At 49.7% G+C, this 12,306-nt stretch overlaps 1 protein-coding gene across 1 annotated transcript; it reads left to right on the top strand.

The window, feature by feature from the left end:
• RETREG2 (reticulophagy regulator family member 2) lies at positions 1-12,051 on the top strand (the record flags this gene model as incomplete). Its single annotated transcript, XM_010713632.3, has 8 exons — positions 1-208; positions 4,796-4,826; positions 5,562-5,697; positions 7,056-7,140; positions 7,931-8,068; positions 8,364-8,458; positions 9,377-9,512; positions 10,590-12,051. Coding segments are annotated over 8 exons (1,566 nt in total), but the record flags the coding sequence as incomplete, so codon positions are not given.
• Between the last annotated feature and the right edge of the window lie 255 nt (positions 12,052-12,306).

Below are 12,306 nucleotides of genomic sequence, written 5' to 3'. Positions count from 1 at the left end.
TCGGACGTGTCCGCGCTGCCCTGTGCCGAGCCACCTCTGCTCACCGGAGCGGTAGCTCAGCGCCTCGGCCCCCAGCTAACGATTTCTCGTTTGATTTCTAGGCTGTTTTCCTCCACTTCCCTGAGACCCCTCTTTCTCCTCAGCATGTCTCTCCTTGGCATCCTCTTGCTGGAGAGATGGAAGCCCAGGTTCCTGTTTGACTTCCCAGGTACGTGATGGGTGGTGCTGGAGCTACTGGCACAGTTCCAGCGGCCACAGCACTGGCTTTGCCAAAAGTTGTGTCAGCCCTGTTCCAACTGTAACTGCAGGCTTTGGCACTGCTGCCTCCTGCCTGCTTGTGTCCGGGTACCAGGAGGTACCCCAAGCAAGCCTTTGCCGCAAGCAGCCTCCTTGAGGACTGACACAGTTGCTCCCAGTGCTGAGGGATGCTGTGAGGAGTTCACGGGGAGAGTGACTAAGGGTGTCCAAGCCAGCTCAGCAGGGAAGAGGGATGATGCAGTATTTGTGCTGCATCATTTCTTTCCTTCAGCTCTTACTGAGAAGGATCATTTCACATCTGAAATGGCAGAAAGAAATGGGAGTTTGAGTTGAATGCGTTTCAGTTAAACATAGCATAGGCTTACACCCTGACAGTTCACATGTTGTGTTCAGAGCAGCAGCTGGGCTGCAGCTAATCAGCAAGCCCCATCACTTGGCTGAGCTATCCCATTTATTGAAGGGTCTTTGCCAACATCAGACAGAAAAGCAACAAGGAGAACAGTCTCATAACCATGACAGGATGGAAGGCTGCTGTCTGCTTTGAGTGGCTCCTTCACTAGAATTTATTTTTAGATGACTGCACCCAGACCTGCCTTCTGCATTCACTGCTGCGGTTAAAAGACAGCTTGGAGCCCTCCTGCTCTAAGGAGGGTTTCTGAATAAAAGCCCCTCTGTGTGTGTTTGTAAGGTGCCCTTTATTTGACCTGTAAGAGTACTGACTTAAAGGGTGCTTTCACAGAAGTCCTGATAAGATTAGACACGTTTCAGCTGTAGCCTCAAAACTGTTTGCTTTGTGTGGTTCAGGTAGCTAGGCAGCCAAACTGGACAGGCCAATTTAATTTCCTGCTTATTTGTATTGGATTTTTTAGGGAATAGTTTAAAACCAACCCAAAACATCTCACTTGAAACATGTCCAGAAACACCAAAGCTTGGTGTCCACTGCAGAATGGTGTTATTGAGGCAGGTGGGAGGGGGGGCAGGGAAAGTGAAATCTTTTTAAGAAGTACCAGGCTTGTAAAAGTTGTGCTGTTGCAAAAGAAGTGGGAAATCCATACTGAAATCAATTTGAGTAATATAAAACAGCAAGGCATGGGAAAGAAAAACCACTCATAATTCAGGAGTTTAGCTAATCCTGTGTCATCCATTCTGTATAGAGTCAGCTCTCATCCTACTGAGCTCCTCCTCAGTGCTGTTCCTCCCTGCATTCCACTCCCCTCTGGCTCTCTGATGCTTTCCAGTTGCTGAAAACTAGGAACAGTGCCACCTTTCTGGTATTCCTGGTTAGGTCACAGCTCTGATTTTGACATAGTCCACTGGACCACATTTCCTCAGCCTCTACAAGGAAGCAGCAGTGCTCTGGGTTCTTTAGGGGCCTCCTGTTGACTTCACATTGCTGAATGCTTAGGGATTCTTGTGTGGCTCTTGCTTCCTGCTGGAGCAGAGCTGTAGCTTTGTGGCTTTCCTCCTCAGTGCTGTAAGCCTTTCTAGGAGCTTTTGGAAGTAGGTCAGTACCACACCTTTACAAATCAGCAAGCATATACACAAACCTCAGCTTGTGGCAGTTCTCCTTGTCTGAGTTGACTGGTTATAGCATCATCTCTGAAGGAATGAAAGAGCCTCAGCACGTATTTTGCAGTTACTCACACACTGTGATCAAGGACACACTAATAGCACAGAGATGCACAACCTTTTTAGATCCTGTAATGCTATAATGTGATGGAACAAACAGCAATAATAGCAGAGTAGTACAATCCTAGGCTGCAGCAAATGAGAACAAGCCCTAGTGCAGCAGCCACGGACCCAGAAACAGAGGAAGAAAAACTGCTTACCTCTAGAAGTCCTCCAGCAGACAGGGATCTCCAATAAGACCCCCTCACCTCCCCCCTGCCAGCCCTTAAATGAGGTCTGGGAAGAGATGGATCCTGGCTCCACCCCTTCTGGTCACTCACTGCATTGCATCCACCTGGGCTCCCTCGGTTGGCCCTGCCTTCCCACCAGGTGCACCATCACTGGTTCAGGCCCTGTCAGGTGGGACAGCATATTTTTATCACGAGTGCAGGGATTTTCTTTGTACGTAACTGCCACTGTGTGGATTCCATTTAAATGTCATGTAAGGACTTGGGTAGCACCTTAGTTTTCTCCTGAAATAGCTGTTGAGTAGCAGTGTCTTTTAGTGGCATTGTTGTTTAGTAGTGTGTTTTGGTCACAGTTTAGTGTAGAACTCTTCTAGCAATAGCTGCGTTAGAGTCATAGAATTGCTCAGGTTGGAAAAGACCTTCAAGATCATCAAGTCCGACCACAGCCTAACCATACTACCCTAACTCTAACAACCCCACTGCTATATTATGTCCCTGAGCACCACATCCAAATGGATTTTAAACACGTTCTGGGATGGTTGCAATTGAATGCTGGTATTCCTTAAAAAGGGCCCCTGCTTTGCAGCTGAAGTTTATACACAGATGAAGAATGCCTCTTGGGGAAGTGTTGAAAACCTGGAAGAGCCAAGAAATCCATCAGTGATAATTTGTCAGTACCAGCATGTAACCTAAACTCTTGTGTGGCTGCCTGCTCTCTCAGAAGAGTCTGCTGTATGTCAAGCAGTTTGTATTCATCCACCGTCGGGTGTGTAATGCTGGCAGCAAGATTGCTGATGATGTGAGGCCAGCTGGGTGTTCTTGCTGGCTTAATTGTACTGGGGCTAGGCAGTATAGCAGCACAGGTTAGAGTTAAGCCTTACCTAAGCCAGCATGTCCTGTCAGCAATGCTCTCTGGATTTAGTGCGGTTGCAGTGTTCCTCCAGCTGGTGTAAGGCTCCGGTGCGTTGGGATGGACAGCAGGCAGACTGCACTACCACAGGAAGCAAGCTACTGTTGACAGCCCTTGTTTTGCCAGAGAGCTTAAGTCACGTGGACACACTGCAGCCTGCTGAAGTGTTCTGCAGCTCCCAAAAGTCTCTCTGAAGCCTTCAGAAGCAGCTGAGGAGAACCGTTTCACTCCCTCTGCTGGCGTGTTCTTGATGGCTAGGACACAGACAGCCGATCTGAGAGGACAGGAGCTCCCGTGCCACCCCGCTCACTGTGTTGCTGGTGCATCTGTCCAATGGAGTGTGGCAGTTGTCCAGTGCCTCATTTGGTAGCTGGTACAGCCAGCAATCACAGAGGGGCTGATGCCAAATACATTTTTTTTGGTGCTTCATTGCAGATAAAAGATGACGCTTTGAGAGACAGCTGGATTTCTGCGAGCTGTGATTAAGCAGCTTTAGATGTCTGCACACGATAACAAAATACAACAGCAGCAGTTGTGAAGGAGAAGCAGCTGCCCCCCAGGGGTACAACTGCGTCCATAACACTCCTTTCTCATGCTGTGGCGGTCAGCCCGAGTTCCTGCTGCCCCAGCAGCCACACCAATCGCTTGTGGGCAGCCTAGGCCGAGAGCAGTTGACTCCTCTTGTCAGGCCCGATTACTGGAAATCTGGGTCACGCTCTCAAAGAACTGCCTCCTCCCCTCTGCGGATGGCCTGCCGCTCCACTGCACTGCTGTGGTGCCTGCGGTGGTAGGAGGAGTCTGACGGACTTGGCCCAGCGTTCCCTGCCTTGGGAGAATGGTGACGAGGCTGCTTTCCGTGGGGAAGTCACTGCCACTCTTGGGCCTTGCATCTGGCCGATGACTCCGGGGAGGCTTCAAAACCCTTTTTGTTCATTTAAGCGCATTTCTAGCAAGTGGCTCGACCTCTGAACATAAACTCTGTTCCGTTATTTCAGTCCTGCTTTTGGGGTGACATGTGGTGTGCGAGACAGTGTCTCACCAATCTCCAGAACCTCTTGGACAGCCTGAGCAAAGTTCGTTGTCGGCTAGAGCATTGACCTATGTGACCTCTGCCACTGAAGCACTGCTCCTGCCCTCAACACTGTGTGGAGTCCCTGTTTGATTGTCACTGGGTTGGGTGCAGAGAGGAATGGCAGAAGCTTTGCCTTGTTTTTATCCAGGCTTAGCAGTGTAGTTATATATGTGCCTTGCTGGCACAAAGGGCTGTCAGGAGGCATGAAAGAGCCCTAAAATTAGATAATTATGCATGAGACTGCTATTTAGTACTTAATTCCATGGGAAAGGGCAGAGACAGCAGCGAGATTTCTGGCATTTGTACACAGCATCCTGCCAGGAGCTGTGGTCTGGTCTCAGGGAGGTGCAGCTCAGACCTGCTAGTGCTATGTTGAGTTCCAGGGGAGCAGCTGAAGCTTTGCCCAGCTCAGAGACTGTGCTGACAGTCTTGGGTGAGTGACAAGGGCTGGGCAGCTGTGATTGTCTTTGGGCTGCTTCCACCACCCGTGGGGATGGTACTGTCCAGGCACGTGGGACTTCAGCCTTCACAATACAAACTCCAAGCCAGTGATTCCCGCTTGCTTGAGAGCACAGATAAGTCCCCGGGGTGCATCCCTAGCTGAAGATGATACGTTTCCAGCTGTGCTCTATTTGAGTGCCAAAAATGTCAAGTTTTATTTTTCACTTGGCTGATTGTTCTCTGTTCTCTGTTCTACAGCTCAGCCATCAGAGGAGCCAGGAGGGGACAGGTAAGCTCAGTAACGTGCTCCTTGGTGCAAGAGAAGAGTGGGGATACCTTCATTTAGTGTGCTGATTTCACCTTCCCTCTTTGTTGTTGTCAGTAGACTGCATGGCTCCTGCTGTGAAACCTTGGTAGCAGTTTCTTGTGCAGTGACAGCTGCACAGCTTGGGAGCCACAGTTTGAGACTGGAGAAATTTAATGTTCTTGGAACAGCAGTAAAGCTCAGGTGCTTCTGATGTTAGGAACTCTCAGGTTTCTTCCCTGGACACGTCCTGGACTATTTTAAGAAAAAGAGAGCAAGAAATCCCTGAGACTGACTTTTGCAGGCCATATGTGCTGCCTGTGGCAGCGTGGCTGGCATTCCATGCTCAGCTGTGATTATAGGTCTGAGCACTGCGCTCTGCTGACCTGGGACTTGTTGCCAGAGAGGGCCACCTAACTGGTTCCACCTCCAGCACTTCTGTCTGCGTGGCTTTGGGCAAATTGCTTTGCATCTTGGGCCTGTGGCATGGGAATGCTGTGACGTGTTTGCTGCTGCTGCTTGGCTCAGCTGTCTCTTGGCTCTCTTCCTGCTTAAAAGAAAAAATGTCTAGAAATCAAGTGTCTTCCGGAGTTCAGTTGCAGATGCAGTCAGAATTGTCAAGCCTTTGGTAGGGACCTACATGTCCCTGTGCAGCTGTTGTACCCAAAAACCAAGCAGACCGTGTTCAAAGGTTGTCTTCTCACTCTTGTCTGTCTCTAGTGAGGGGGTGACTTCAGGGGCACAGCCTCACCTGCTCAGTGTCCCTGAGCTGTGCCACTGTCTGGCAGAGAGCTGGGTCACCTTCAGGCTGTACCTGCAGGAACTGCTACAGTACAAGAGGCAAAATCCTGCCAAGGTAAGCTGGAGATACCTACTCTTCCCTGCAGGGGCTTTCTTTTCCATTGCTAATGGCCCTAGGAGATGGAGGAATGTCAAATCAGTGTTTTTACAATTGCTGTTCCTGCTTAACACTTGCTGTTCCTTCCTTTCAGACTCTGTCCCAGGAAGCTTAATTCATGAGTGATTGGCTTCTTAAGTTTGTAAACAGGACCTGAACTTACTGTCCTCTGTGAATAGCTAGCTGTACTTAGTTTTATTGCCTAGTGTGCAAATTAAGCTCTTAGATTGGTAGTGGGAGTGAAGAAGGGAGCTTACAGGCTCTGCCCCATTCATAGGCTCTGTTCAACCCTTTATGGTGATTCTATCTATCTTGCAGTTTGTAGCTAGCTAAATCTAAATGCAAGAGTGTTCCTGAGTGTATGTCAAAAGCCATGTTCTAATGGCTGTGACATTGTTTAGGAAAGGTTTGTAGGCAGGAGTTACCTCAGCACCACAAAGATAGGACAGACTGGCTGCTAGGGTCACATCAGGCTTGCTGGGTCCAGCATGCCAAAAGGAGTGGGTTTTTGTCACTGCTGATTACTCTTCTGCTAAATCACTGTCCCAGCAGTAGGCTGCAGGGGACTAGAACCACTGGAAACAAAACCCTTAGAGGACTCTAGCTTTTGTAGAGCCCCTGTGTTACAAACAAAGCTCTTCATTGCTGGATGTAGTCAGTTTCTTAACCCACACCCTGGTTTACAGGGTGCTTGTTCTCACTTTTCCTCATCCCCAGGAGAATTCAGGACAAACCATCAGGGCTACACCATTATCCTTTCACTTTCTCCAGAGGAGGAATCACCTGGCCTAGTGGGAGCGTGGGTTCTACTGCTGTTGCCAGTTGGTTTATTGCAGAGCAGTGGCACATCATCTAGTGACTCAAACAGCTTTCAATCTCTGTCAGGACAGTACAAGGTTTTCTCAAAATGCCGAACTTTTCAGAGAAGATATACTCTAAAATGGCAGCGTGCAGTCTCCCATCCTTAAGGAACATCATTTTGTTCAAAAAAAAACAACCATCCACTGAAGTTTTGATTTGTTTTTGTGAATGGGGTCTGCAGTTACCTTGGTCTTCCTGTGCTTGAACTTCTAATGCTTACAGCTTAACCCAACCAATCTGTCTGAGTTGTGACCATCAGCATCTCAATGCCCTCAGTGCAAAGCTGAGCAAGAAAATAAACGCTTATACTGCTTTTGGAGAGGGCAGGAGGGGAGGGCTTATGTACTGAACTCTGTAGGAATATCCCTTTCTTTGTTCTAACTGGGTTGCCTGCACTGGTTGCATAAATGTATCTCTACGTCTTGTCACTTCTGTTTGTTCCTCTCTTCCTTCAGTTCTGCATGAGTGTCTGTTCAGGCTGCCTGATTCTGGCTGTAGTTGGACACTATGTTCCAGGCATAATGATCTCCTACATCATTTGTGAGTATAAGCAGCTCCCGTGACATACACTGAAACACGACCTAGCTGTGCTGTTGACAGAGTGGTAGAAGCATGTGTGGTTTTGGTGACTTTTGTTTGGTTGGTTTTTTTGTGGGTTTTTATTTTTTTTTGCAGGGTTATCTGCTAGGTAATAAATCAATACAAGCAGTGCACTGTGGGAATTCTTGCTTTAAGTGTGTGTATGCAGTGTAACTGCAAAGTCAGGAGAGGGAGCCATCACTAAAACATTGCTTTCCTCTTTTATCCTTGCAGCTGTGCTGGTCAGGTCTCAGAGAAGCAGAGAACTGCAGTTTCTCAGTTCCTACAATCTGTTTGAGAGAGTTATTAAAGAAAGCACATGTTTAGCAAATAAGGCTTTCTAACTGCATCCTGAGTCCCTGCTGGTTCCAGAGGTGGTTCAGGTGCTTTGCTGCTGGCATGTCTCTGTGCTGCTACCTTTCTAAAAGTTTCAGTTATTTTTGGTTTATATTGTTATTTGAATGCCCCATTTTAGGGCCTTTGTTGCATGCTGGGGCTGGGACACAGTAGCTGAAACGGGGAGCTTCTGTCTCATTTTAACAAAAAACCTGTATCAAAACATGAACATGGACAGACATTGGTTAGGAAAACCTGACTAATTTATCAGCTTTGGAATGATTAAGAATAACCAAGGGTTAGGACTTCAAACTGTCAAATGGAAAGCACATTCAGTTCAGCTGCGCTTCCCTTGACACAGAGTGATGGTGCCTGTTCTTCCTCTTACACTCCTTTCACCCTGTGTTCATTGCAGTGCTCAGCATTCTTCTGTGGCCGCTGGTGGTCTACCATGAGCTGATCCAGAGGATGTACACACGATTGGAGCCTGTTCTGATGAAACTGGACTACAGTATGAAAGCGGAGACATTGCACCACAAGCACGAGAAGAAGAGTAAGCACTCACCTTCTTCCTGACTCCAGGGTGAAGCACAAGGGAAGAGTATGTGAAAACAGTATGTTGCTGTGATGGAGCAGGGAGGAAGACTGAAGCTTGAGGGTTTGAGAGAGAAAAACTGGGCTTGTCCTCAATATAGCAAACAAAAGCAGCAGGTTGTAGTTGTCTCTGGAAACTTGTACATTCTGGTAAACCTGTGTGGTTTTACGGGGTAGAAGTGTTGGGTGAGTGATGCATAAAAGAATAAAATTCAGTCTCAAGTAAACCCATCTTTTTTTATTTTTACTCATAGAGCGACAAGTGAAGAGTGAGCCTGCAGCAGGTGATGAGCCAACAGCAGAGACGGAGAGTGAGAGTGAGGCAGAACTGTCAGGCTTCTCCCCAGTGGTAAGAGCACAGCAAACCTATACAGGAGCCAGTCCTTCCTCTCTGTGGCATCTTGAGAACCACAGGTGGTATGAGTACAGCCACACTGGTAAACAGTACACCAGCAAGTCACTGCAGAATCCCAGGGAGGAAGCGTACCTGTTTGATGAATATCTGTTTGAAGATTGCTTAATAACCAGTCTGGTTATTAAGAATTCAGAGTTGGTGAGGCAGGATGGGAGGAGTCAGGCCTCAGCCACCAGCTGACCTGCAGAATTGCTTTGATGCTCATGCTGTGTGCTCAGAGGACACAAAAGTCTCCTTAGCTTTGCTTGTACAATGTGCAGGAGGCTCCCATTCTGCTCACAGCTAGGAAAGGAAGAGGAGTAGTACTAGTGTCTTTTACCTTGACCTCCTGCCCTCAGTCAGGCAAGATGAGACTCTTCTGTGCACGCACCACAGAGATGGTGCAAGATGGTTTGCTTTTAAAGGAGCCTGAGCATGGAGCTAGGCTCTTGGGGTGAAGTGGGAAGCTTTAACTTCCAAAGCAATGCAGATAACTTGAGCTGCTGTTACATGTCGGTGGCTTCTTTGTGCCTAGCACGAAAGCAAGAGGGAAGGGGTGTTTTGCTCCTTGATGTTCCCAAAAAGAAGGATTAAAGTCTTGTGAGACTCCTGCAGGCTGATCTCACCTTGTACTGCTCTTTCAGGTCCTTCACTGAGAGCAGGCAAAGTTCCAGCAATCAGGAAAGCCAGTGAGTTGTGACTGTCCTTCACTGGCAGGCAGTAAGCACTTTGTCACATCCCTTCTGCTTTCATAGTGTCCCTGCACACTCTCTCCAGAGAAGGACTTCTGCCTGGACACTCTGGCTTGTGTGGAGATGATTCACTGGTAGTCAGACATACAGGAATTTATTGCTCTGCTTTCATTCTATACAGGTGGATGTGAAGAAAACTGCCCTGGCACTGTCAATCACAGATTCTGAGCTGTCTGATGAAGAGGCTTCCATCCTGGAGAGCGGGGGCTTTTCTGTCTCAAGGGCTACCACCCCACAGCTGACAGATGTTTCTGAAGGTACATAATGTGACATTTTGCTGCCTCCCTTACCTGGGGTGTTTTGACCCAGAGTAACTGCTCTTCTAAGTGGGACGACACAGAGAGATCTCAGCTATTTGCAGGGGGAAAAATATTAAAAGAAGGAAGCAGTAGTGGCAACACAGTATGCCCTGGCTTTACGGGTAGTACAGAGTTGGTCAGGACTGGAGATAGGCTTCTGATAACTGTCCCATAAGCCAGCACTTCCTCATCACTCCAGAAAGGAAGGCAGGCCATCCTCAAAATCCCTGCAAAATGGCAGAGGATACGAGAGTAGAGAAGACCCACAAAAATAATGGCATAGTATGGTCATACACCACTGTATGATGCTGGTTGGAACAGGTCAGACAGCTCACCCTGCCAGATTAATGTAATGCTACAATGTGATGGAAAGTACAGGAATAACATTGGGGTGGCACAATCCTAGGCTATAACAAATGAGAACAAGCCCCAGTGCAGCAGCCATGGGCACAGAAATAAAGTCTACTTACCTTTAGAAGACCTCAGGTAGGCAGGAAGCTCCAGCAAGAGATGCCCTCACCTCCACTGCCCACCCTTAAATGAGGTCTGGGAAGAGGTGGATCCTGGCTCCACCCCTTCCAGTCACTCAATGCATTGCGTGCACCTGAGCTGCCCTGGGTTGGCCCTGCCTTCCCAGCAGGGGAATTCTGTTCCAAGCCGTGACTTAGCATTTCCACTACAACTGACAAGCTCGGTCAGTTGTGTGGAGTGTAAAGATGATTGCTCCAATGTGGTCGCTTGAGTGTCTGGGGAGGAACAGGCAGAAAGGGAGTGCTGTGAGCAGTGAGAACAAAGGAAAGTTGGTTTGCTCAGAGCACAGAGTGCATAGAGCAGAATAGGAAAGGGAACGCTAGGTGAGTAGTGCCACCGGGAGAAGGGAATAACTGCAAATGCCTGTGCTCCCAAAACTGGGAGAAGACCTAGAAGAGAGCAATGGTGTGTCAGCTGGGAGAATGTGGATGGGAGATGTCAGCACTCTGGGCCGAGGCGAGGTAACCGTGCCTTAATGTTGATGTTAATGCTGGTGCCTTCCAGACCTGGATCAGCAGAGCCTGCACAGTGAGCCGGAGGAGTCATTTTCCAAAGACCTGGCAGAGTTTCCCTCCGTGGAAGAATATCATTCCAGAGATCTGGGACCACAGAGTGATGAAGACGCATTTGGTGTGCCTCTGGGTCCTGAGCTTGCCCACGCTGCCCGTGAGCTGGACTCAGCAGAGAAGGAGGCTGCGGACTCTGACCTCTCCATCCTTCGCTTAGCGTCTCCTCTCCATTTTGTAAATACGCACTTCAACGGGAGTGGGCAGGTGGCAGGAGGCAGCATGGAGCCAGAGACTGTCCCTGCACCGGGCATGGGCATCTGCATCGACACGCTGAGCGAGGAGATCGTCACCACTGCCATTACCACAGCGGTGCAGAACACCCTCTCCGCCCTGCTGCGGTCCTCAGAGGCCAGCGAGGGACCCTCCCTCTCTGAGTTCCTCCCCACCGAGCCCGAAGAGAAACTGAGCTTCCAAGCACAGCTGTCAGGGACCGAAGTGGTGGAGGCAGAGGCAGCAGTTTCACCAGAGGACGAGGAGGAAGCCGATGACTTTGAGCTACTGGATCAGAGGGAGCTGGAGCAAATGGATGTAGAGCTGGGCCTTGGGGAGGAGCAGGAAGGGCAAGAGTCTCCTGCCACTCCGGCTCCGGCTTCCCCCTCTCCCGCTCTTGCTGAGCTGCCAAAGCAAGGAGATGAGGAGGAGGCAGCGATGACAGCAGCATCTATGTCTTAGGTCTTCTTTGTGCACCCCTTCAATCTCCGTCGTCACTGGAAAGAAGGAAGAACTCACGTGGCGAACGCGCAGCGGGTTTTAGATGTCTGTGTTGATTGGGATGGAAACGCGTCAGTGTTGATGTGCTGTGTTTGGAATAACAAATCCTTTCCATCCTAGAGCCCGGCCTCTGCTGGCTGAGCGGGAGACGGCCCTGCCCCGCCGCTGGGGAGGAGCCGGCTCCTGGAAGCCTTACGCCACAACGGAGCACCAACCCCTGCAAACGCTTCCTAGTAATGGTGCGGTATTTTGGTCCGTCTTCTGTTTGTCTTTCGTTTTGCACGCCGAGTACTGAGCTAGCTGTAGCTGCTGCTAATACCCAAATCCCCAGTAGGACATATGCAAAGTTATTTTATTGGGTTTTTAAATGGCTAAAAGTGTAAATAATTTTAACTTTCACCGTTTCGTTTGGGGACGGGGTGGGGTGGGGAGCGCAGTCAGACACAGCTCTGGGGGCAGGGGGTTGGCTGGGAGTGTTGGGGGGGACAGAGGGAGTGAGTGAGTAAGGGGACACGAGCAGATGGGTCCTGAGCAACGAAGAGCCCCTTTCTGCAACCCGTCGCCATCTTTCACGTGGCTGCTGGAACACGGTGTCGGGCGATACCTGTTTTTTCCTGTCTGATTGGAGTTGTGCTACTGAGTGGCTGTGGAGTTTTTGCAATCAATGAAGTTCACTCCTGGCCCTGTTCTGCGTGTCTTCCTGCCGCGGCCGTGCCGCACGTCCCTTGAATTGCAGGCTGCCAGGGGGCCGAGCAGCCCTCGGCTCTGCCCGTATTCCTTGGGAATGGCGGCGGGGCATCGGAAGACTTCGAAGCACCTCGAAGAGAGCTGGGAGCTCTGTTACACAGCGGCGGGTCAGCGCTTCGTGTCCGCTCGGCTGCTGGGGAGGGAGGCGGCGGTGCGTCCCTCACTGCTGGGACAGGGGAAGGAAGGCGACGGGG

The sequence above is a fragment of the Meleagris gallopavo genome, chromosome 7 (assembly GCF_000146605.3).
Source record: "Meleagris gallopavo isolate NT-WF06-2002-E0010 breed Aviagen turkey brand Nicholas breeding stock chromosome 7, Turkey_5.1, whole genome shotgun sequence".
Lineage (NCBI taxonomy): Eukaryota > Metazoa > Chordata > Aves > Galliformes > Phasianidae > Meleagris > Meleagris gallopavo.
The sequence above is the reverse complement of the archived record's forward strand: the minus strand, read 5'-3'. Positions and strand labels throughout refer to the sequence as shown.